The 26,828-nt window shown below is 41.5% G+C and overlaps 2 protein-coding genes across 10 annotated transcripts in view; both read right to left on the bottom strand.

Annotated features, from left to right (window-relative positions):
- SLC12A8 (solute carrier family 12 member 8) overlaps positions 1-10,600 on the bottom strand; it is a 46,610-nt gene extending 36,010 nt beyond the window's left edge. For 3 of the 6 annotated variants that reach the window (XR_007378442.1, XM_048952488.1, XM_048952491.1), the window contains exons 1-5: positions 9,537-10,600; positions 7,524-7,876; positions 5,524-5,717; positions 4,882-5,028; positions 1,623-1,814 (exon numbers count right to left, since the gene is read on the bottom strand). Coding sequence is in view for 5 of the 6 variants with exons in the window: in XM_048952488.1 (XP_048808445.1) it covers positions 1,623-1,814; positions 4,882-5,028; positions 5,524-5,595 (411 nt within the window). In the remaining variant the exon portion in view is untranslated. Of the gene's footprint in view, positions 1-1,622; positions 1,815-2,339; positions 2,504-4,881; positions 5,029-5,523; positions 5,718-6,695; positions 7,181-7,523; positions 8,580-9,536 lie in introns of those variants that run through there. The other 3 variants (XM_048952489.1, XM_048952490.1, XM_048952492.1) reach the window with 3 other exon arrangements.
- Positions 10,601-10,707: 107 nt separating this feature from the next.
- ZNF148 (zinc finger protein 148) overlaps positions 10,708-26,828 on the bottom strand; it is a 38,393-nt gene continuing 22,272 nt past the window's right edge. For all 4 annotated transcript variants that reach the window (XM_048952486.1, XM_048952485.1, XM_048952483.1 and 1 more), the window contains 4 exons: positions 26,481-26,604; positions 25,720-25,803; positions 20,197-20,315; positions 10,708-19,873 (listed from right to left, as the gene is read on the bottom strand). In XM_048952486.1, the coding sequence (XP_048808443.1) occupies positions 18,278-19,873; positions 20,197-20,315; positions 25,720-25,803; positions 26,481-26,604 (1,923 nt within the window). In that variant the 3' untranslated portion in view covers positions 10,708-18,277. The remainder of the gene's footprint in view (positions 19,874-20,196; positions 20,316-25,719; positions 25,804-26,480; positions 26,605-26,828) is intronic.

Below are 26,828 nucleotides of genomic sequence, written 5' to 3'. Positions count from 1 at the left end.
TTACATTTGCTTTCAGCAGAAAGCTATTTTAGGGCTACAAATCCTTTCTTTCTTTGAACAGCTCTTACTGTGAGCCTCTTCAGAAAATGAGACTGCTTAGAAGAGCATCAAACCCCAGCCCTGCAGCCCAAGCTGCCACGACCAAGCACATGCTGATCTCTAGAGGAGCTGGTATAGGCATGCTGGACCTGATTAGGGGAGATTCAAGGTTAACATTAGGAAAAATTTCTTCTCAGAAACAGTGGAGATGTACTGGAATGGGCTGCCCAGGGTGGGGGTGGAGTCACTGTCCCTGGAGGTGTTCAAGAGCTGTGTGTGGAGATGTGGCAGAGGGACATGGTTAGCGGGCATGGTGGGGGATGGTTTGAGGTTGAACTTGATGATCTTAGTGGTCTTTTCCAATCTCAACAATCCTGTGATCAAGCACTTCCTCCAGCACATCACAATAGGACCCCACGCTGGGTTCCAGCCCATCTCTGCAGCATGCCCCAGGATGCTGAGCAACCTCTCATTACTGAAGGCAGCAGGACCACGTACCCAGTTCCTGCGCCACTTCTGACCAGTTACAGCTCTCTGTGTGCAGCTTGCAGCAGAGATGCAGCTCACAGCTATTGCAGAAAAAGGCAGAAAAAGTCCGCTGAGCACAGCCAGAGAGAAGGGAAACACATCAGCTTTCGGGAGCACACAAAGCATTTCTCCTCAAGCTGCCAATTCCCACCCCGAAGCCCCCATGCGAGCTGGACGCCTCACTACAGGATGGGGCTGCCAGAGGCCAGGTTTTACGACACCTGGGAGAGGCTGCAACCTGATTGCTTTCCCAGACAGGGTCCACTCAGAGAGCAGGAGTGGAAAATATTACAGGAAGGATTCTCATGTGTGGCCCATTTCCATATCTTGGCTTATAAGTGCATTCAATTTGTATTTTATGGACACTTGCTTTTAATCTGAAGTGAAAGGAGAAGAGGGGATTCTTTTTGGTTTGTGTTTTTTAAGGGTTTTCAGAGATTGCTGCAAGTCAGTCATTTTAAAACAAACTTCAATAAAAATTCTTGCCTGCTCACCACACTTCAGACTGTTCATAACATCTTTACAGGGGGAGGGGGTTAAGTTATCACAGATTTAAGAGATTATTTTCCACTCTTTATGTTTACTACACATGCATTTCAGTGCTCCGCCACCATGGCTCCTCAGGGCCATTCAAAAAACACAGAAGTTGTGACTCTCAAAACACCACCTTCCCTCTGCCCAGCTCCCATCACACACCAGCTCCACTTCTGCCCCATTTGGAGAAACAATCAAGGCTAGCCCGGTCCACATGTACCCCCACATCCCCAAGGGCATAGTGAGCACATAAAAGCCAACATGGCAGCCCAGAGGGCTCTTTGCTTTAGGTGGCCACCCTGGCCGCTGCCTTTCCATTGGATTGATGTCTCCTTAAGGGCAAGGCCTGTCTTGGCACCAAGGATACTTTGGGAATGAAATGGACATTCTGCACAAAAACCAACTCCTCTGCCATTTTAACTATGCCAAGTGCCATTTGGCCTGCTCTTACGGATGCATTTAGAAAGACTGATAAGTTTTCTAGTTTTTCTTTTTAATTATCTTCTCACGTTTCTAATTACCTGGCCAAAAATATAAAGGAGCCCAATGGTCCCCCCGACTTGACCTCCAAGGACAGTAGAGATCATGGAGTAGACGCCTCCACTTCCAATGCTGCACTTCTCACAGACCCCAATTCCAGATAGGATTGTCACCAGAGCAACCAGGACCACAAAGGACACCAGAAACATGCCCATCACAACACCAGTGTTTCCCTGCAATGAGAAAACAAGAACAAAAAACAACTCACACAAGAAAAATCGGTTGAGACAGAAAAAGGACCCAGCCACTTCTAGTTACTTGTGATCAATGGCTATGGAGTCATTACGGATGAAAAGGAAGAGCAAAACCTCAACACACACCCTAATTATGTAATTAATGTAACTGATTGCTAAATTCACAGATCTTATTGATGCCCTTTTGAAGGAGAGCTGCCTTGTCCTGCGGCTGGACAGACCCTTCCATGATAAGGCTCTGCTCCATCACTGGGCTCCCACATGAATCACTGATTCCGGCTTCTGGCTGAGAAAGGATGATGCCAAACAATGACTCAATGACCACAGGGAGGGGGTTGCTGCCATTGCCATGTTTCATTATGTTTGAGAATGAAATATTAACCAAAAACAAACAAACAGAACACTTTCAGAACAAAAAGCAGATTCAAAACCAAATGTTTGGGATTTGTGACGACTGATCTATTAAAATCATCACACTGGAATTTTAATTTATCACAACGTTACCTTTAAAAGCTGCAATCCTCCCAAACGATAACAAAGAACAAAACCCCCAGGGAAACACTGCCTGGAAAATAAATAATGCGCTCATAGGCCAGCACACGCGGGGCTTTATCTGCCCGATGTATGCAAAGTAGCAGGTGGCTCTCACACTCAATTTCCTCACACGCATTTTGTGCGAAGGATTTCACCCTGCTGATAAAAACTTCCTTCCTGCTCCAGGCAGAGGAAGCGCCAGGGAGGAGCGGCTGCAGCCAAAGGTGTAGGGTGAGCAGCAAAGCCTGCCTGCAGTGCAGGGTACGCTGCTTGGGGCACTCCATTTGTGGTTGCATTTCCTATGTGCAGTGAAAGCATGCCTTCCACAGAGCCAAGGAGAAGGCACTTAGTTCCTCCATGCAAATTCAAGTGCTTCTTCTGCACTCAGGACCTTTCAAACCTCTCTCTCACAGCTCTAATTTATTTTCCAAAAGTTTTGCTCCGTGCTCCAGCCCACCTTCCCCTGCTGACAAATTGCTTAGTCCAGCACACTGCCAGCCCAACTGCATCATCAGAAGCCTCTCCCAGTGCCCAGTTCACATCTGGCCTCACTTCCTCTGCCTCGACTCGTGTTTCAGGCCCTGTCCCATCGCTCCTCTCTATCCTTGCTCCCTCTCCTCCCACTCCAATAGTTTCTGAGGTCATGCTAGCCTTGATATGGGTTTGTTTATTACCAGCACTGCTTCTCATCCTTGGGATTGGTTGAAATCCCAGATCTCTTTTTTTTTTTTCCCTTCTTTTTGCAAAACAACAGAAACATATCCAGGATGTTACTATCATCATAAAATCCTATTTTGGTTCAGCATCCCGCGGCCTTTGACAGGGCTTTATCTGGTCAGTGGGGAACAGAGCCAAGTTTTGTTACAAATGCAGCTGCTTGCAGGGTCAGCCCAAAGCCCAATACAACCCGACACTCCTTTAAAAGGACAATTGTTCCTTTTCCTCCATAGCTTATCCTAAGGTTAAAAGGGTTAATAAATACGACACGCTTCAGTTAAAAAGAAAAAAAAAAAAAAAAAGCACACACATGAAAACATACAAATGGCCTTGGGCTTTTCCAGATCCTGGAGGAGGCACCGGGCAAGCGCAGCAGCTGGTTAATGGGCAACGTGGGGCTTTGGGCAGAATAAAGGTTTAACATCGGGGCCAGAAGAGACCTAACTCCTTCCAACAGAACACCAGTGGGAGGAAGGCAGAACTGGGAGGCAAAAGCCCTGATTACTTATGCATGCATGCTGCAAGGAAGGAGAGTAAGTGGGCAGCGCAGTGGTGCAGCAGTTACTGAATACATGTGGAAGACTGAGGTCCCCTGCAACTGCAGGCGTTACCAACTCCAGCTCTGAAAATCTACAGCAAAAGCCTGACAAATGGATCCATGTATGTGCGTCCTCTGCTACGTGTGCTCTGCCAGCCTTGACTTCTCCTCCCTTCCTTTTCACGCTGTCTTCCAGCTGTTCCAGTTTTTATTTACTTACTTCATTTTTATTTGCACTCGTTCCGGCAGTAATTCGCTTTCAGAGGAGATATGGAGGAAATCAGATCAAGAAATGTGAAGCTAAGATAATCATCCCGGTTTCTTCAGCTTGCAGTTCCCACCAAAAAGCACAAGCCATGTTTCAGCTGGAAGAGGTGAAGCAAAGAGCACAGCACCCATGCACTGACCCACCAAGGATCAGTGGAATGCAGGGTTAGGGTTTGCACCCTATTGTCAGCAAGGGAACAGCCCCACTGCATCTCAGCTGCCCTATGGATTCACCTGATTCTGTAGCTCTGTGGGTCTCAATATTCCCTTTTGATGTCTTCAGTGAAGAAGTGCTCAATATAAAGTGCAAGCTTCCTTTTGGAAAATGTTCACTGTGCCTGTGACACAAACTTGCACTTGTGTTGCAGACTGAGCCTGAAGCTCAAATTCCACTACTCCCTGGAGATGCTTTCCTTATACTGAGGGGAAATTTTAAGGGACAGCACAACAAATTGCAGCAGGAACAGTTCCACACTGCAGTGCAAGAGAGAAGAAGCAGGCCCCAACCCTGCATAAGTCGTTGGGTTCATACACAGGAGCCCCTTGGGCAGCGAGGACACTTCCACCTGGCTGTGGACTGCCCATCTGAGACACACTAGGGACCCCAAGTAATGCAGTTATGTTTGGAAGAGATCTGCTCTCGTGGTACTGGGAAGATGTTAAATTAGCTCTACCTGCAGTAAAGTGCTTTGCCTGAAAAGCAATTCTTCTGCCTCAACAGCGCAACATCAGGATGTCCCAAGCTACTGTCTAGGCTGGTGGTTGTGGTGCTGCTTTCTTTTTCTGAAAGCTAAAACAGGAACACTTAAAAATACCACCTTCCATTTTTGTGGAACCTTCTAAAAAGCTAGGAAATACCAGAGGACTTCACCAATTCATTGCCTATGAGCATCACAAAACCAAGAACACTCAGGTTCTGATGGAGAAGAGAGGTGAGGAGAAAATGACCTATTCCCATTCTTATGTTCAACCGAATCAGCCCTCACTCACCACAAGCCATCCTGTCCTCAGGAAAAGAACCACTCCAAAAATGTTGATCATGCAGGAGGTGAAGACGCCATCCCATGTCCCAAAAAGCACCGGCTCCCACACGAACAGCTGGATCTTCCACCAGGGCCTGCTCTGTGTTTGGGATTCCTGCAGGAAAGCAAAGCCTTTAGTTTCATCCCTTACACTCTACAGGCAGGCTGCAGAAGTAGTGTGAACGTCAGTGACCATTATAGCCACGTGGCTTGCCATCAACAAGTGTGAAGATGTGACTTAGCTCCAACTTTGGAAGCGGTGTGTTTTGGGAGGCCAGGCTGGATGGGGCTTTGGGCAATCTGACTTAGTAGGTGGCAACTAGCCCATGGCATGGGATTGGAACTGGATGAGCTTTGAAAACCCCATCAAAAAGGACAGGGTCAATGCAGCATCTCTTGGAGCAGAAGACAAACTAGGTTGGATAGACTGGGGCTGGAAGAATAGGTTCAAATAGCTCTGTCATCACACAAAGCCAATAGATTAGGGATGAGAACACTGAGTTTCTAGAGGAGATAAAGGACACGTGCAAATTTCAGAGCTGCTGAAGCCAACAGCTGAAACCTCAGGGGACGTGCAGCTGGGCTGCAAGGGGAGCTGGCTCCCACGTACCTGCTGGGCCTCCTCGTGGAACAGCTCCTGCACATGGCCCTCCCCTCTGGCATCATGTGGCATGTTCATCATGCCCTTTACACTCCCTCTGCCTTCAGCTGGTGGGTCTGAGCCCAGCACGTCAGCTCTTCTCCTCTGTCAAGCTCCTGCAGCGCCCAATTCCCTGCTGTAGGTTCATGGTCTTACTGCACTTCCTGTGGAAGGAGGACAGACAGAAGGCACTGCTGCTGTTTCTCAGTCTGCAGAAGCGTGAGGCTGTTAACCAACCAGAGCCAACGGCTGATGCTGAACCACAGAGTGCAACACCACCACAATACTCTCTCAACTCTAACACTTAACAGCCCTTGGTGGGCTTTGCTCAGTCCTTTCCTGCTCCTGGCAACCCCAGCATCCTGCAGCACTAGCTTCACAGCTTCCTTATGTGCTGTCTGGGAGAAGTATTTCCTTTCACTTGGCTTTAAATCTGGCGCCTGCTCATTCTATTCCATTCTTCCGTGCTGTTATGACATGACAGAGCACTTCCCACCATCACTAACAGTTGCACAGCACTTATCACCTTCCCATCCACTGCACTGTTCTGCAGACTAGAGCCCCTCCTCTATATTCTCTGCCTGACAGAGGGCCCTGCTACCCCTCTCTCTTCCAGTGCAGTGCAAGGATGGTAAAGGAAAGTTTATGGTGAGTCAGCCTCTTCTTCCTGGTAAAAGCCATAGGCCAAGAGATAACGACCTTAAGTTGAGCTAGGGAGGTTTGGGTTGCATGTTAAGAACTATTTCTTCTCAGAAAGAATGGAACAGCAGTGGCACAGGCTGCCCAGGGACGTGATGGAGTCACTGTCCCTGCAGGTGTTCCAGAACCATGGAGATGTGGCATTCAGGGATGTGGTCAGTAGGCATGGGTTGATGGCTGGTGTCAATGACCTTACAGGTCATTTCCAACCTTAATGATTCTATGACCCTACCAAAAGGGAAAAGCTAGCACAAGCACTTCTCTGGAGGTTTCATTCCTGGAGTTGACCCAGTAGGAACCACTGCCCTCCTAGATATCTATGGCCACACAGCTGAGGGTTTCCTTCCTTCTTCTCAGTTAGAGGACTCCAAATCCATACGCAGACAACATTCTCCTAACATCACCCCCTCTTCAATTATTTAATTCTACAGCTACTTACACACCTGGATGGATGCATTACACACTGGATGGACACATCCCTTTAGCCTGTAGAGCAACTGAGGCAAGCACCACACGCAGGCAGGGCATAAGCTACAACAGTGAGAGGCAAGCACACAGCCATGGCAATCAGAATGACAGAACCCTTTCTAATTTAGGAGTTAATTGATAGCTGAATCCTGAAGCTTCTACTAAAGACACCAAGCAGTCTGTGAAAAAAAAACACCCATCTGACTGCAGGGCCCTGCGTGAGACAGGAATGCAAAGGAAATAAGGCAGCAGAACACTGCTGCGCATGGGAGCTTCCAACCTGCTCAAGGTTGTTCACCTGTTATTCACTCACCCCAACAGCCACAAACACTGTGTGAGCACAGCTCCACACATTGCAAGCACTGGGACCCCCACAGGGCCCTGCCCTGCAGTATCCCACACGTAGTGGGATCAATTGCTCAGCATTGCTGGGGAAGCAGCCCCGGTCCATCTCACTGCTGCAGCTTCCTTTTCCTATTTCCTTATTTTATTTTCCTTTCCTTCCCCCCCCTCCCCCCCCCCTTTTTTTTTCCTTTCCCCTCTTTCTCTGCTTGCTTTTCCCCCTTTCTGCCTCTCTTTTTGCTTGCTTTTCCTCCTTTCTCCCTCTTTTTTTTCTTTTTTTGCTTCCTTTTCCCCCATTTTTGTTCTTTTTTGTTTGTTTGTTTTTCTTTATTTATTTTCCCTCACTTTTGCCTCTTTTTTTGCTACCTTTTCTCCCTTCCCTATCCCCACCCGTAGCGCAGTCCCAGCCCCCAGCACCTCCCACCCTCACCACCCTGTTTCCCCCCGGTCCCACCGCTCACCTGCCGCCCGCAGCCGTTCCCCGGCACCGCCTCCTCCCGCCGGGGGGGGCCCGGGAGGCCGCCACGTGTGCCGGTGCGCACCCTCCGCCCGCCCTCCTTTACGTCGGGAGTCGGCCCGAATGGAGGCAGCAGCTAACAGCGTGCAGGTAGGTAGGATGTCCGTGCCGAGGTGCCGGAGGGACGGCCGCCAGCACGGGGCAGTGGTGCTGCAGTTCCGCAAGGGAGCGGCCGCCTCCCGCTTCCACGTCCCTGCGTAGAGAATCGACCGATCGATGGGCTGATCGTCGAGTCCAACTCCTGGCTGCACGCAGGGCCACCCGAAAGTCAGACCGTCTGACCGAGAGCTCCGTTTGCTTCCAAAAGAAAGCAAATTCAGGCTATTTCAAGACAGCTTGGTAATAAGGCAAGGCAATGATTTTCCAGCTCACAGAGATAAAGCACAACCCTAGCTTTAACCCTTCACTTTGCAGAAACAGCAACGGCTGGGACAAAGAGGAAAGAGGTGCCTGGACAGGTAGATGGAGTCGAATGGGGAGGGCAAAGAGATTCCTGGAGTATTTCTGGAACTCCTTCCAGGAGGACACGTTTATAGGTACCTGCGAGCAGGCTGGGCCAGATCCTCCCATGGCATGGGCCTGTGCTCCCAGTGCAAAAATGCAGACTGACATACGCTCCTCTGAGTGTTAGCAAGTCACTGTCACGTGCAAAGCGCTTTGTTTTCATTAAAGAAACATGAGTATACAGAAGTAACCTGAACATCAGAGCAGCAGCTTGAAGTCAACTAAGCACACTGTGTGGCAGTACGTGGGTCATTCAGCAGGAAGGGATGTGCATTTAGGTGCATAGGGCTGGGGGATGACGAGAGTTGCAGGAATGCTGGATGATGCTTATTTCTACCACCACCAACCCTACTCACAGAACCCTGCTGCCCTTCGCAGCATGGCAGCTGCTGGGCACACGCAGCTCGCACCTCTCAGTGTTGGGAATCAGCTGATATGAGTTGCATCACCTAGTGGTCTACAGACACATCCAACAGTAAAGCAGGGTGTTCAACAAAGAGAGTCCTCCTGAAGCAGAGTTCTGTCCACCGAGAGCCAACATTTTCCTGAGTTCATTTATGTGCTAAACAGCAAAAAAAAAAAAACAAACCTGCTTCTAAAGTGCATTTTCCCTAATGCTGCATAGTGCTCCTCCATATCCAATGTCAGAGGGCTCATGGGCAATGAACTGCAGTGCTCTCCTCCTGTGTTCGACCAGGTGACCCAATCCCTCTGCTCAGCACTGCTTTACACCAACAAATACAGCCTTGGAGAAATGAAAATCCACAAACCAGCCTCCTTCTGAGCCCTGGAAGTTCTGGAGGAAGGCAGAACTCACTGGCACACAGCTTACCTTGCCCTTCTTTTTCCTTCTTTTGGAACCACAACTTTCTTAGACTGATCTGACCTATAATTAGACGGCTTTGTGACAAAGAAGTATTGGGAACTGGCAAAGCAAATGGAGCAAATCTCAGGTCTTGAGGAACAAACCAGTCAGCATCCTCCTGCTGCCGAGAGCACACTCTGCGTTGTTGATACACCTCACTCTGTGATCACCATTACCTTGAAATATCCCCAGCACTTATGGCTGTTAATTCACCATCTCCCATGATTTCCTATACCCATGTGGAACAGCTGCAAGTCAGGCAGCAGCCTCCACTTACAGGGTGGGAGCAGGCATAGGGCAAGGGGAGCTGCCCACTGACTGCAAGCAGAAAACCAGCAGCTTCTGGTACAGCCAGCAAACACCCAGAAGGACAAATATAGGAGTAGTACTTTTTTTGCATGTCATGGACTGCAGGAGATCCCTGCCGCCACCCCACTTTGAGATGGCACCTCACCGAACCCTCAGATGCACTTTCTGCCAGCATGTATGTGCCAGCCCACCTTTGGCACTCAGGATACAGATGCTGCACTGGGGCTGCGTCCTGAAGCTCAACCTGGCAAGGTAGAAGGGCAATGTGGGGCAGCTTACCTGCAGGACTGCTGCTCCTGGGAGGGCTCCAGCTCCAGTTCCAGCTCCCTTCTCGCAGCTCCACGTCTTGACAGCTAAAGCAGACAAAAGAGCAGATGGCATTCTACAGGCAACTGTCTTCTGCTGATCTGGCAAGCACAATGCACAGGACAGCTGACTACTCAGACGCTCTTCCTTCCCATCTCCCTAAATCCAAAGCCCCACCTCCAGATCTCTCTGTCATGAACCGCCCTGGAGCTACATAACAGTTCACCCCGTGCAGCACAAGGAAAACATTCCAATAGACAGATATTTTTTCAACCTTCTAAATAAACAACCAGCACTTTGAGCAGAAGACTCTTTCTTCCTCCTAGCAGAAAGTACAGCTACGTGGATTCTTTTTTCTCACTGAACACAAAATGTAAGGTCTGGCAATTCATTTCAACATAAAAACATTGAAAAATGTCCTGTTTTTCAGTACTGCTTTAGTATCTTGACATTGTAAAAGTCAACAGGCAGAAACTATCAGTGTTGGATTTCTTATTTCCACCAGTACACGGCCGAGCAAGCCAGTGCTACTTACCGGTGCACTTTGCACAGCACACCTTAATGCTGCTCAACCTAAAACAATTGAGAGTAATCATTACACGAGATGAATGTCAACACAGAACTTCAAGTTCTTTAAAAGCCATTTTAAAAACAATACCACAGCAGGCACAGTGGAATAACATTGCAACGAAGGCCTATCCAATTACACTGCTGTGTTTGCTCTGTACTTCAGAAGCATGTGAAAGCAGTGTGAAGCAGCGAGGCTCACAGCCTCACACTCCTGAAGGCAGGAAGGTGGGCAGCCCCTCCTTAGTGTCAACAATTTCTCCCAAAGGAAAGCTACCCAACGCCACGAGCTCCTATCCAAGTGACTCTATTGCCACATTAGCACAATCTTCTATGAGGTCCAAGGTTAGAATTAAGGCCAGATATTCCGCTTTCTATAAATGGAGGTGACAAAATAGAGACCCAAAGGAGAAGAAAACCAACAGAAACTTTGTACATCTCAATCAAATCCTTCAATACTCATTGGCTGCAGTTATCCCCTCGTGTTCTTACACAACAGCAAGCATCCTCACGAGCCTCCATCTGCCTCAGAGACATTTCGTTTGAAATTCACTAGTGTGAAAAATACTGCTAAAAGTCTATTCATAAAACAGTATTCTATATTTTTATTTTTCAAACAGCAAGTGACCACATTTAAAATGCATCATTTGCAAATATAAATTATCAAACTATTAGTTTAATTAAAAATAAAGCGAAAACATAACTTCCCTTAGTATCACAATACATAGGAGGGTATTATAAGCCCCAAATGACTAAGTTAACCATAAGAAAACAATTATGTCAAAAGCGATGGAACTCATTAAGTCACCAAATGAATAAATCAATCCTAATACAATACCATTCACCGTGATGATGTAAAAAAAGCCATCTTTCATTGTATTATACAGATAAAACAATCCGATCCTTCATGCCACGTTTTGTAAACCATGATATAAATTACACTCACAGTCAAAGGAACAGATAAGAGTAACTCCCAAAATACTTTAGGTTGCTTTTAGGGCAGAAATAAAGGCAGAAATAGAATCATTTAAAATATATCAAGTTTAACCAAAACATTTATTTGGTCAAGCCTGCTATCCAAATAGTTTTGTTTCCTGCAAAACTATTTTTGTCTTTTTGAATTATGAAATTTATACGTTTCTTTTACATACTAAACATAAGTCATGTGTTGAGCTACATTAAATCCTTTTACACTTGTATCACTTTTGCCAGGAGGCCCATGCATCTTTCACATATGTACACACACACACTCACACACACATTCTTTGTATCGGGGACTTCCTCATCTCCCAGGAGCACAGACAGACCCCCACCTTGGTTTCTGTCATAAAGAATATACAAATTTCATCCTTGCCCAGTTCCTACAAAACCATCTCTTATCAATATACATACTTTTACTGATGGAATTCAGGTTATGATCTTTTGCCTAGTAATAAACGGACGGAATAGATGGCGTAGGATAAAGAAATACTGTATAATTATCTAAATAAACCTATTGTCCTAAGTTTATCTATATGGATTTTTCTGTTTATTAGTTGAAGTACGAAGAAGGCATTTGGACTTGAGGAAAATAACACTAGATCAGAAAATGCACCGTAACAGTGTTCCACTAGATATGTATCACCAGGTTTTCCAGAGCACAGTTTCTTCTGTACGCTTAGAGTTTGCACTGATTGCTCTGTCTTCAAATCCATCACGTTTCCAGATCCGATTCAGCACTACATAGTATGCCTTCAACATGAAAGGAGGTCACTTGCTTTATTGAACACCAAGCTCCCTTCCAGACAGAGTTAAAAGAAAGACAAGACTACACAGACAAAGTCCAGTATAATTCATTTCTGACAAGGAAAAGTTCAACCCCTCATACTGTTGCAAAATTCCTCCTACTGAAATGCTTTACTACAATAATAATAAAAAGCATACATTACATATAAAAGATACCAGTGTACTAAAAGTGACAGAAGTGGACTAGCAAATCCTTCAAAGCACATATTATATAAATGACTAGCATTTAAAAACATTTTCTTTTCTATAAAATGTAGGTCATATACATTTATAAATCGGGGTGGGGGGGTTCTAAAGCAGTGATGACTGCGTTCAAATAGTTTTGCTGCTCTGTACAGTCTAATCCCTACTCAATTCAAACTATAAGTTTGACGTTTAGTTTATTTGTCAGAATAAACTCATCATCTCATAGCTCATAACTGGAAAAATATGCAACTCAACTGAACACGTGACTTGGAAGTTCACTGTTTAACTGCATACGAAATACGGAGAGAACCACTCCTTTGTACTGGAGGCCCAAGTCTCGTCAGCTCAGTATCAGGACTTAAAGACTCCAAATTTAAGCAGAGGAGTTGTCAGGAATCAGCACAGAAGCAGAATAGTATCTCTCACCCTTTAGAGACACAGCTATTCAACTTTTGCAGTCTTCCTCCTCTCGCAGAAGTGCAGCCAAGCCATTCCTTTCTTACTCAAAGTGTGCACGGATGAAGCCATGGATCTAAAGGCTGTCCTCTCTGTGACTGAGATTGTGCTGTGTAAACAATGTTACCTACTCCAGCAGGAGGACACTTGAATTTATTTGTAAAAAACGATTAAGAATATTCGTTAACTCAAGGCTATTAACTCCCCAAAGGTATTTTTGGAACTTATCCTTATGCTACTCGTAAAGTTAGCACTGTCATGTATTATTGCTTACAAACAGTACAACATCGTACGCCTTCGAACAGAGCGGTACTGCCATCAGTCCAGATCTATTTACAGCATTTGTTGTTTCTTCTTTAAACAGGCTATAAAAACATTACATACTTTACAGACAATACAAATTTCCACATCGGTACTCGATTCAAACAAATGGAATGCATAACAATAATAAACATCATAAAGGAAGACTGACATAAGTCCTTGATTGTCAAGACATTTATATTTATATATAAACTCTAACTGTGCAGAATCAAAGATTCAATCATAGGTACATCCTTATTTGATAAATCATATTTACAGCATGATATTGCATAAAAAAATAAAATAATGTTGTTTACACATATTACCTTTCCATCCATTGGATTAAGGAGAGCAAGAAACAACTCTTAGAAATGTTTGCTTGCCTCAGTTTGTGTTTCCTACCAAAAGTTACAATTTTAAAAAGGAAACATAAGGTTCTTTACGCAGAGTAGAGCAAAAGCGACTATAAATGTATTTCCCTGACACAAAGCAATTTAAACTTGAACAAAGGTTGAAGTTTTAACTTAGAGACAACTCTTCTCATTAGCAGTAATACTTTCTAGTACTTGCCCCTTGCCAAGTGAGCTTCAGCTAAATGCATTACATGCCTAACACAAACATGCATTACCGTAAGTCGAATGAACTTTCAAAGTTACAAGGCTTCATCTCCGTAACACATTTAAAACTAGCAGAGTGTAACACGATGAGCTTGCCTCAGTACCAACCATGTAATCTGAAAGTTCACATGTGTACTGGTACCGACTGCAGAAGCAGATTTCTGCCTATTAGATTTGTCAAACCTATTCCCTGGAGCATTTTTTCCCTGCAATTTGTAATGGTATTAAAACAGGCCAACAAAGAACAAACAAACAGGAAAAAAAAAAAAAAAACAAAGCTCTCAAAACCAAGAATATTTAGTTGGCAAATATACATACATAAAGAAATCCAATGCTGCAAAATTCAGACTGAATTCACCCAAATATTCTGGTTCATTTCAAATAGTTACTACGTGTGATACAAACACTGTAAAAATATTCTGAACAAGCATGGAATATCATGTATACGTCCAGGTGGAAAGTTTTCATAGGAGAACATACGAATGCTTCCAAAAGTTACAGTAGAACCCCAATAATTCGCAGCAATGACTCGGAAACCCTTTAGAAATCACAATTTTGAAAGTAGTGAAGAAGCAGGCAATGAAAGCAAGGATGTCACATCACAAAAGGTACTTTGTCCATTTATTCTGACAATTGTGATTTAGTTTGCAGTGCTTCGTGTACCTCCCAGTATACTGACATAGATTCTGTAGTATACTCAGGTGAAGCAGTACAGTATTACTCATACGAGACTTCGCTACTGTACTTTTTAGCACATCGCAGAGAGGTGGGAAGAGAGAGACCATAGGGGACATATAAACCTATGGGATGCTCTGGTTAGCTGTCAGCGAATTAGCAAGATTTTACTGTACTTCTCAATTAACAATGAAAAGTTCCCTTCATCCAAAAAACCGACAAGTACAATAGAAAAGTAATGCAAGTGTTAATTCATGCAGATACTTTCTTGTCCTATTTTCTTCCTGAAACACCATTTTCCTCATGACAATACTAGGAGACACGCGATCGTTAACATAATTCCTTTATCATTCAATTTATGTATTTTGTAAACCAGTGTACAGCGATACACATTGTTAACCCTTCTCTCTAAACCTTGCCATTTGTGATTAATTCATTCTCAAATCAAAAGAAGAAAACGTAAATGCATATTAGGATACCATTCCAAGCTGATTCCTTCATCGTCTGTTACGTGAACGGTAAAATATACCAAAGGACTCATGCTAAAAGGGACACTGTCAAGTAATTTAGGTCCAAAATATGGCCTATGAGTATGTGTCTATATATATAGACATATATGTATATATATAGTTTGGTAATAAACATCATCCATTTCCTCTTTTAAAAAAAAATCATTGTTGCTCTATGGCGAGGAGAGAGCCACAAAAGGTTCCCCCTTACATACACACACCTGCAGCCTGCATGACCCTTCAGAAAGAACCTGTGTTGCTCGCTCTATGCAATACAGATGCTAACTCCAACTTCTGCTGAGCGACCACAGCAGTACAAGAACAGAACTAACACCGACGTCGCTGCTTTTTCAGCTCTTTTGGACATCCACGGAAAACTAACAGAAATGAACACTGACCTGCTTGAAACGAAGAACATGCATCTGTAGCAGATTAGAAGCAGCAGGATTTTAACAGTAGAAAATCTTATTAAATAATGTAATTATTGACGAAGCGCAAGCTTTTACACAGAGCAGTCTCCCAGAACTACATACAGACTTTTTCCAGAATGAAAGGGCATGCACTCAGGAAATGATAGCAGTATATTTGGTTAACTCCTCTGTCACGGAAAGCTTCAAGCATCGGCAGATCAAGTACTCGAGAATCCTATAGATATTCCCCACAGGCTACACTGGGACTTCACAGCCTGTCCTAAGGCACTGAGGATAGCTGTAATGGCTCATCAGAAGACTGGAGAAGGAACTACGACAGAAGGAATAACATCTTCTCAGATGACTCCCACTTTGCTCTGGGGAAGGGTGAGTTCCTTCCCTCTGTACAGCAGCTTGCTCACTCACACACCCAAGCAGCGATTTGTTAAGAGTGAAGATGGCGCGAGGCAACAGCGCTCCCTGCTACTCCTCCATCACCTTCTCTCAGCAGAGAATCAATGCAGTGACTTTTGCTAAGTAAAAATGAGTCAATCTGCTTTAGGAGATTCAGGCTTTTTATTCCTTTTACTTTCCTACCAGACCAGACTAGTGCAGTAATAATCTAGTTGCCCTCTCCCAGCCACCCCCCACCCCCCCCACTTGTTTTTCTTTGTTTTTCCTTTTTCTTTTGGCATTTGCTGCTTGTCGTATTTACAACAAACAGTATTACTAGTAATGGTCATCTACTTGCAACAACAGGACATTAGAACAAAGATGTCAACAACATATTAAGCAGGCAGCACAAACTAGGATGTCATGGAAATAGAACGATGAGAACAAAACAGGTGTAACAGGAGGTGGCTTCGAGGCTATGGGGGCCATATTTATTATAACTGTGCAAAGCAGAACGGAAAGCCAAAAAAAAAAAAACAAAACAAAATCAAAAACCAACCAACTGACCACAAAGGAAGAAAAACAGAGACATGAATCAGATTGAAAATATTCTTTCCAATAATTTTTGTTTTACATGTATTATTAATAGCCCACAAGGAATTTACTCTTCTCCCTTGATGCACATTCTTTTTTTTTAATTCAGGGCCAAATATTCAGACCAAGTTACTGGCAAGCGATAACATGCAGAAACACCTTCCTTATATTAAACACACAAGTCAAAACATGATTTGATTTCCTATACAAAAATATTTAGTGAGAATTTTATGCAATTTGTATTTCCTGACAACGCAGGAAGCAAGCCATGGATTACAAACATGCTTTCTCCCTGAATTGTACCAAGTGAAGTTAGTGCTTTAATAGTGATACCATAAGGGAAAAAAAAGAAAGAAAAAAGAAAAACACCTGTAAAATCAGCTTCCTATCAAAAAGAAAAAAAAAAAAATTGCTACTGTTTTCAGAAAAGGTGGGGACTATTCTGTGCCCTGCTCAAGTCCCTTCAAAAGCAAGATATATTTTATAGCTCCTTGAGATGCAGTATTTTCTCCTACCTGATGGCGTCATCTGAGAAATACCAGCTAGCAATAGTGCTGTAAAAGAATGTTCGCAATCCTATAAAAAAAAAACATACATATATATATACATACATATATATATATATATATATTCACACACACACACACACACACACGTGTCTGCGCGTGCATGTTTTTCCCTGGTTAATCAGCCTACATTAGGCTTAAACTGCCTTAAACTACCAGACAGTGTCCCTTTAGGGAAGGTGCAATATTATGAACATACAGTTCAAAAATCTGTAAATTGTTAACTTAAACTACACAATAGTTATGCTACTCAAATCTTACCACCTTAAAAATGCACACAGAACTACTTATCGTACCATACTGCATACTTCAAGACAAAGTACTATTCAAAAAACCATATTTGTGGTAAAGGGATAAACTTTGTAGTTTATTTATATTGTGAAATGCAATGAAAACTTCTGATCGCTCATTTATATTGAGAAAGAAATCCTGTTCACTAGCATTACTCGACAGTTTTGGTTGGTAAAATTGGAATGACCTTCTCTAATCAAACATTAAGAAGATGCATGAAATTTGAATGCCCACTTCTTCAGCTCATGGGGATATTTTGATTAATTTAATGAGCTGAACTGTCATAATCCTAGACAGAGAATTAAGACAGAAGCTCACGATACCCAATCTCACTGTATGTTGGAAGCTGTAATTGGAGCTGTATGAGATGAAAATGCAACCGCATCAAACCTAAAGATCTTAATTTTTTTCTTTTTTTGAGAAATCAAATCAATCAAATAGACTAAGTGCTCTATGTTAATCATGAGTATGTAGGGTAAGGTACAGTTAAGCTTTTAAATCTTGGAATACACAGTTTGTGTAAGCATTACGTAACTGGGAATGTTATCTACAGAATATTTTAACTAAAACTTCAAAATCTTGACATCTGCATATGAAAAAAGTCATTAAAAAGTTACATCTAGATTCAGCTGTACAAAGAAATACACATTACTTCAGGAACGAAGTAAATGCATTAGCAGTTATGTGTTTGCTTAAAAAATTGTTTAAAGAATTTTAAATCAATTTGACTTTTAAATAGTAGAGTTAGTCTACCAGAAGTCATTTTTTCCTCCAAACACAACTCAAGGTAATGGAAAGCAGAAACAAAGGGCATGTGATCTAAAATTACTTTTTGAGAGAGATGGAAGCAAGATTATTTTTCCAGAAAATGCCATCTTTTAAAGCCATATCTGCTTGACTTTTAAACTTGCAGTTTATTCTGTGTGTTTAGTACATGTTGGTTCCCTGATGAAGAGCAATGACTACACTGACAAGCCTGAAAATGACAATATGAATAGTAGCAGACAATAAACTGTCTTCCCAAAGCACACGAGGAAACCAGTAAGGAAGCAATCATGGGGGAAAAGTCTTACCTGGGGATTCTGTTTATTTTAAATTTTATAGAAGTTAAAATAATTACTGGATTCAAACAAGTGAATAATAATCTGCCTTTGATAAGGGCAACGACGTGAGGCAGATCAATTACTGGTTACTAACCAGGAAAAAGGAAATAAAAAATATAAAGCAGTTATTGGTCTTGCTAATATCAGCTTACTTTTGTTTTAACATAGCGCTCTTAAAAGCTGTACAGAACTCCATCTTATACAGAGCAACCCCCTTTTGACAAATGTGTTCTAAAGTGCCAGTATTATTTACAAAGATTTCTTAGCCAAAAGTCTGGCCCGTTGTGGCATCAGGTGAAGAAGTCATCCCAGCTCTGCTATCATTTACATTCACCAAGGGAAATTCTGGGAAGTCAGCACTTGTCCCTGGTCCCCGAAGGTTCACCTGTCCATTGGCAGTGCTAAATTGAGATGATATTCCAGCTCTTGCCCCATGATACTGAGCTCTGAAGGGCTGCTCAAAGGAGCTAATTTGATATGCTTGATGAACAGGCTGTGCCTCTGCTTTCTTCTGAGAAGTTACTTGTTCCAAGAAGTCCTGTGTAGAGGAGGAGGAAGAATGATTTGCCTCGTCACCTGAAAATGGAAAAGGGTGCTGCGAATCACCAACCATTAGTCCAAAATGAGACTTGTCTGGAGTTGTTCTTAATGGAGAGTTCATTCCCGAGCGAAAGCTGTTGACGGGGATAGACGTGTAGACCTGCTTCTCTATGGAAGGAAATGCTGGCTGGGTTGTAAGAGTCTGGTTATCAGTCACAAAATTAAGGCTTGGGTTGTTCAAATAGGCATCATTTTGGCTAGTTCTGTCCAAAGCTTGTTGTAAAAACTTTGAGTATTCTTGTAACATACTAGCTTTATCTGATGAGGAAGCTTGAGAGCTTGTTCCAACGGTCTCAGATTGGGTGACCTCAGATACTTCGGAAGAATTGATTGATATACTGGAGGTCACCTCAGTGTCAGCCACACTGAAGGAGATCTCATGCTGTCCGTTAGCCTTGTGTGAATAATGATCTAACAGAGTTTGCAGTACCTCATCTGGAATGACATTTTTGTCATGGCTGCCTTTAATTTCAACATTCAGTGCCTGTGTGTCTAATATCGAAGCTGTGGCAGATTCATCAATGACGCTTGCCACAGCTGCCTGTGTTACAGAAGGCTGAGATGCTATGGTACTTACATTCAAGGCATATTCCCTACTGTTGTTACTAGCTGCTTGTAGATACCTCTTTTTCTTTAAAAACTGCATTGCATCATCATAGTTAGTGCTGCTGTGTACAGGTTTACTGGGCCCTTCTTGTAATGTGTCAACTTGATCAATGTCAGCATTACCTTCAGAGTCCAGTAAACTCTGTTTATCCACAAGATCAAAGGTATACTTTGAAACTTTGCTGTCTTCATACGTAGATAAAGGTGAAATGCTTTGACTTTGCTCAAGTGGCTGTTTAAGACTCCTCTTGCTGTTAACTTTCTTGAGAACGAGTTTGGGAGGGTGTATTTCTCCAGAATTTGCTTCTTCTAAGTGCGACCCACTGACAGAAGAATGTGGCATCTCGACAGCATATTCTGCTACCATATATTCATCTTTTACTTTCGTACTAGCAGAATACAAAGGCAAATAGTCATTTTTGTCCTTCTTCTGTTCTGATTTATCCGTACAGTCCTTATCTCCAGATTTTGTTTTCTCTGTTTTCTGCCTTTTCTTCTTTGGCAAGGAGCTGTCTTTCATAGGCGTAGAGAAACCAGAATCTTCCTCCGATGGCAAAAAGCCAACTTTGGTGGCACTTCTGTTGGGTTTCTTGTCACGGTTCTCATGGCACATACGTTTGTGTTTCAGCACACGATCAGTCCTGGAGAAATACTGCAGAACACATATTTTTGTAATTAGAGAACAATAAATGTATTATTGCTAAGAAACTAATTGTAACAAATTTACTTGATAGGCTATCCCATGTTATTAACTTCTAAAGAAGTGTCAAACAATCAGTGTATATCAATAGTCAACCTCGGGCAGCTGCGACTGCTCCACCTAGGCACCAATTCAGCTCACTGTAACTGAAAAAAAACATTATTTTATATATGTACAGGACTACAGTAGCTGCAGAAATTCCCATGAAATTGCCACTTGGGAACTGGCATGCTTTTTATTTTTTAACTGTGAAAGATTTCACCACATCATCTTACCTGCAAACAATACTCGCACTGGTAAGGCTTCTCTCCACTGTGAGTTCTTTTGTGCCTTTCCATGTGATACTTCTGAATAAACCTCATACCACATTCATCACAACGAAATGGCTTCTCACCTGATAAAAAACATGTAGCAACATTAATCTAAAAAAAAAAACACCAATATCAATGTTCTTCCCACAATTACCAGGACAAATATTACATTCTCTATTAGCAGTAACAAAGAAGAGGACTTAATCAGCTGCTATTGTAAAACAGTATAGGGCTTGCTCACAGTTCTCTCAGCACTGAAGCTGAGGCTTCAAATTTAAAATAAATCTTTACAGGAAAAAAAAAAAACACCTTTAAAATTCTCTTCCCCTCTTTCTAATGCAGATGCACATGTCTGTCTTAAATCTAACAAATGAAGAACAACAAAGATAACCTTCCTAAATGTTTCCACATAATCTCAAGGCAGAGGATTATATAAAAACACTTTAATTCTCTCACCAACTCATTTAACTCTATCCTATCCCTCCTTATTGCATATAATTGAAAATTATGCATTTTCAAGCCTTCATTTAGAAGTTTTGAAGGATACTTGCTATTTTCTTTCTTTTTTTTTTTTTTTCTTTCCCCTTATATGTATGTGAAATAGAAATAACTATCTTGATTCCAGGAACATGCAGATTATTTCTGAAGTAATTTTATTCTTTAAAATTGTTTTATTAAATTGCATACAAGAATGATTCATAATATATAGTATATAACATGACAACTAATAATTAGTAACATTATATTAATTTTTTAAAATTTTACTCTGTTACTGTTTTCTGTTTAGAACAGAGAAATTTAGCCACATCCTTCTATAGATGGAAATATGGTAGAAATGACTGTACCTTAAAATAAGATGGCAGTATTTATAGAAACCAGAATGGAAAATAGCTGCATCACCCACACATTTGCTCCATGTCAGATCATTAATGTCCCCAGTTTCAATCTTCTTAATTCTAAGCAACTTCTAAATCTCTCTGTAAGCCTATCTCCAATTTCCAGTTATTAATTCCTACCTCACAGTGTGGTTTCTCAACCAAACGCTTTCCTGGATGAAATAATTCCAATTTTTTCTCCCTTAAACCAAATTATCTCTCCAAAAGATCTCTCAGTTACCACCCATTCTTTTTCTACTGGTTCACAACCTCAGCATCTTCACTCTTCTTTCACATTCAATTGGAGAGCAGCTTTTACCATTTCTTACTTATTAATAACCACCATAAAATTTTGTTTTTCTCAGCACCTACCACGTATTCCTCAGTGGAACTGTCTACAAGCAAATCCTCCTCTCTGGTCTACCTTTTTCATTTTTCAAACTCCACTTTTCCTGTCCTGTTCTTTTCATCTGTTAGGTGTACCTACTCCTATGGTGTTTTTATGTACATTGAGCCTGCTGAGACTTTCTGCATCAAATTCAAATCCCTGCTTCACTTTCAAAAAAAATGAGGCCTCACTGTTCTACTGCTCTATACAACAAACTCTTCAATTCCCAAAGGCTACTAAATCCTTTTTAAAATTATGTTTTATTTCATTTTTCTCTATTGTTCCACCTCGTGTTTCTTTTAAATCAGCCCTTCGAACAACTCTTGTTATGCTCTCTGAGTTACCTTTCAGCCTCATAAACCTTCAGTGGCACACTTACCTTCAGCCTCACACCCACCTCTGGACGGGAGCGGTCCCAGAATCCTTAACACTCACCTACTGAAACTGGCTATTCACTGGCAAAAGACTAACTGCTCCGTTTGTTACCCAAGGTTTATATTGGGTTAAAAAGGGGTTTCAGTTGTTTCCTTGCAGAGTATTTCCATACCAACGGCAAGGTGGCAGAAGCAAACCTCTGCCAGAGCTTGTACTACTACCACATGGTTTCCAAATTTGTGGTGTGGAAAAGAAGCAGATTGTGAGAGTTACTCAGGAGACTTTGAGGGTACAGCAAAAGGCACTGCTGGCCACACCTCCTTAAGAACAAAAATTTGGGGATGCTGCACAGAGAATAATACTTTTCAGTTCAATTCCAGAACAGCCTGGAAAGTAAAATCAAGAAACCCTTTGTGGAACTGATACCAGACTTAATTCTTCCTTTAATCTTCATAAGGAAGATACAATATTAGAAAAAGATTAAAAATGAATATAAGGATATGCATTCTGTAATACTCTTTTTCTAGCAGAAGCCTGAAACTTCAGATGCCTTCTGAAATTTGGTTTTACTTTTAAAACAAGATAAATTGGAAATGGAGATCATTAATAATAGCCTTTGGTAGCATAGGGAGAATCTAAAACTTATATTTCTGAAATAACTGAGTGGGAAAGATTCAGATGCAGAAAAACAGTTAAAAAAAAAATCAAACTGTGTATTATTTACAAAAACAGTCTACATTTTGTGTCTACACTGCAAACGTGTTAGAACTGAGTGCTACAGCTGTTAAAGAGTGGCTCTGAATACTGTATAAAGTCTCTTAACAATTAGAGCAGCAAATCTCCAGGGCCGTTTAAAATCTAAACAGGCAAAATACAAATGATAAAATACAAAAGAAAGCAATAAAAAGCATCACATCACTGTAATAATAAGCATTTGGATTATTAGCCCCAGTGTTGCCTTTTTTTTAATGCAACCTCATCTTCTGTGTTTAAAATGGAAAGTAGGGTGGGTTACAGAATTATGACACACAAGTGCATGAGTAGATAAGGTATACAGAAATATTTCCAAGCAAAAATAAAGCAGTCATTTGGGAAAAAAAACACAAACATTTGATATCTTCATGAGCCCAGTAAGCTTAAAAGATGAAAGAATTCATGTCCCAAGAACCGTTCCTTTTCTCTTAACTGAGACAGCAATTTGCTGCATCACCAGTGGCAAGGTGAGCAGCAGAGCTCTAGCACTGCTGCCTTCCTCTTCATCCAATTGTTTCTAGGAAGCTAATTTTGTATTAATGTAATGTCTGCTTTTAGATGCAACTATTTAATTATTTACACAGAATAAGGCTGTTCATTGATTGCTTCCTCCCTCCATCAAAACGTTTCATTTGACTGAATTCAAGTTACACTGGAACTTGACTTACTGGGAGCACCTGTAAATTCAGGCCTACTAAGAGACATCAAATGGGGCTTCTAAGTGTAACCACCATCTCTGATTATCTTAAAATAATAAACTTGAAAATTTGATAAATGCCTTTTGAAAAAAAACAAAAAACTGTTCTTCATCAATATTTTGAGCACAGCACAAGAACTGGTGCTGAAAACCAACCATTCATGGGAATAAAAATGCAAAATAAGTATATATACAAAAGAATATTTAAGGCGTATTTCTTGAAGAGAACAAGTAATACAAAGAGATCTCCTTTACTTCCACCAAAGCAAAAACACAGGCCCACCATTCGCCTTACTGTCAGAACAACTAACTGAAAATTCCCCTTGTCCGCTTTCCTGGATGGATTCAGTTATGCAGCTCTGCACAACACAGTAACACCACACAAACAGCCATGGCCCCATTGTGAGCTGTCGTACAGGAGTGAAAACACAGATGGTATGCAGAATGACAATTAGCCATGCTACGACTGGGCCAAGCCCTCAAACAGAGCACTGGGCAAATATTTACTAACTAAATGAAATTGAAAAAGAAATCCCCCTTTTATTTCCCCCTTTCTTTTACTGGGGAGGGAGGGGGTGATAAGAGAGGGGGGGAGTTACTAAAAAGAAAAAAAAAAAAAAATCAGTGTTGTTAGTTATTTTATTATTTTTTAAACAAGTGCAGTAACTAACACTAAAAATGTGAGATGATTGCCTACTGGAAACTACCTCAATAAAATGGAAATTACACTCCTGGAAGCTGGTTCTTTAGTGATTTCTCCTAAGCATTTACTACCTGTCATCTAGGAAAACACCCACAATTCAGCCATTCAGACACAACCATCATTTTTAATATTCCTGAACTATACCTCAGGATGCAGAGGAAAAGAGAAAACCAGTTATCTAAAGATTATGATAACAATATAGTTGATTTGTTAAATGGCTGCTTCCCCTCTGCTAAGCAAAAAATGGTGTATGTGAGAGCTAGAAAAAAAACAACAGCCCCACCACCATGCCCAACCCTCCCTCCAAAGCTGTCATTGGAGCTAGAGACTGAATCTCAAAAGATAATCAAATTCAGTTATGAAATATTTGCAGTCAAGCGTTAATTAACTACATTGCCCAGACTCACATTTTCAAAGCCACGTACAGGGAATAATCATCATGAAAAAAAATCTTCTGAAAAATGTGGAGAAAAACACCCTACACTTAAATTTCTGTCTTTTCTTTTGGGGTGGGAGGCAAACAGACAGACAAACGAGAATGAATGAGCATTCTTTTCAAGAATAATATCTACACAAAGTGAAGGCAGCATGGTTCACCAATTCAGTGCCAGAGGAAAGACTATGAACAGAACAAAGACGCTGGACAGAAGAATGGAGGACTCTTCTGTGGCTGACTGGCTGAAGGAAACCTACTTAGTCTGGACTCGTGGCAACTTAGGATACAAAAATCCCATAAACAACAGGGCATTTGTGCATGTAACTCCCTGTACACTGCTCTGAAAATTCATTTTGCAGAGACTTTTCTCCCTCTCAGCTCACACACATGCACACACTGCACTGCGTGTTAGTAGTTTTTATGTCCACTTAAATGCTACAGCCAAGAAACACTGTGCACATTCACCAGCTCTGCTTTTCTATAAAAGAGGCTGAGAAATTGGCATCTAGTCCAAAGGGACCATATTACAAAATATTTAAAGAGGGATTGAAAGGCCATGCACCAAAATGCCAAAAACCCAACAAAGCCAAACCTGTTAAAGAATGTGGTTTTGTGCACTGCAACAAAATAGTAATAATAAAAAAATAAATGTGTATAAACTTTAACTCTCTGGCTTAAAACTCTGGGCCTTGTTTGACCTACATTGCGTATTTTTAAACTAAGGCTCTTATTTTTAGAACAGTTCTGAATTAAACCTTTCAAAAAAAGAAAAAAAAAAGCTATAAGTAAAGCTGACTCTCATACCTTTGGGGTTAGGCATTTTGGCCATTTTAGTCCTGGCACTTATCCACTGAATTCCAAAAGAAATTTAAATTTAAATTAAATTTAAAAAAAAAAAAAAAATCTACCAAGAGGAAGATTTGGAAGTCCCCGCTGTCCAAATTAACTTGATACAACAAAAGGTACAACTGCTTACCAAACCTTAACCTTTACGAATGCACAAATTTCAAGAGTTATCACTGGGACTATGTACAGACTTTCAAAATTGCCTATTAGATTTATACTCACTTTACAGCCAAAGGAAAAAGGAGCAAGTCAAAAGCACAGAGCTAATTTATTTTCTAAAGTTTTATAACATTTGTTAAGTCAAACCAAACTACAACAGGGTTTTAGGCTGCATACTTCTTACAAGAAACCTTGCCTGAGTGGGGAAACAGTTTTTAAGCACGCCAGTAAAGATACTCAAGGCACTATACTCACCAGTATGAATCTTCTCATGCCTCTGTAGCAGGTACTTCTGTATGAAACGCATGTCGCACTGACTGCACTGAAATGGTTTTTCACCTTGAACAATATAATTCCACATCCATAAGTTAATAACTACACACTGTTGTTTCTGATAACTACTTTTGAGGAATATTAAAATCTCTATTAAAAAAACCAGCATCTGAGCGAATTCCAAAAATACTCCAGTACCAAAAAACATTAGCCCTACTACGAATGTGAACTCCAGAATGCTTTCCATGATCCTAAGATTCACATTAAGTCTAGCATGGAAGAGTGATCTGAAATGGCTTTAATTTCCTCATGAACAAGATCAATCATGATGCTGGCATAAGACTGCATTCAGGATACTGGCAAGCTATTATAATGGTAAGTACCTTTTTCACTTCTCCGAACCAGAGAGATACCTCATCAGGCAAATAAGCAGCCGGAACACATTTTACAAAGGGGTCAATTTTGGCACTTAGGCTACAAGTCAACCCATTACTTTCTGATAAAGAAAGAAAAGAAACCTTGTAAACAGTTAGGTCTTCAGTTTAATAAACATTTGCTGTTTGTTTTGTTTTATTTTTTTCCCCCTGGCATTCTTTTGACACTTTGGTGCATGGAATCTCTAAGCTTAGATGCCAAGTTAGCTACAGTCTTAAAAGTGAAATTCGCATAGAGCTGAAAACATTTTAACATAAGTAAATAACTCTTTATATAGTAGAAAAGACAAATTTGAAGTCAAGCAGTACCTGTATGAATGAAGACATGTCTCTGTAAATGGTAGTTGGTTCTAAAGGCAGCATTGCAATGCTCACAAACATGAGATTTGTGGGTTTTCAGACCAAGTGATCCATCCTCATTTATTGTAAGGATCTATTTTAAAAAGAGTAAAATTTGTTCTCACACTACCCTCTAAAGTTGTCTTATTAACTACAAAAAAATAAAAAGCATTAATTTTTTTGATGCAGAAAATGTTGATTTTTCAGGTAAAACAACACTAATTCCTATAAGGCTACTCGACAGGCTTTCAGCTTACATTTCCAATTGCAGTCCAATCCAACTGGTGTCTCATTGTACATTAAGACAGGACGGAAGCA

Source organism: Lagopus muta, chromosome 8 (assembly GCF_023343835.1).
Source record: "Lagopus muta isolate bLagMut1 chromosome 8, bLagMut1 primary, whole genome shotgun sequence".
In the NCBI taxonomy this organism is placed as follows: Eukaryota; Metazoa; Chordata; class Aves; order Galliformes; family Phasianidae; genus Lagopus; species Lagopus muta.
The sequence above is the reverse complement of the archived record's forward strand: the minus strand, read 5'-3'. Positions and strand labels throughout refer to the sequence as shown.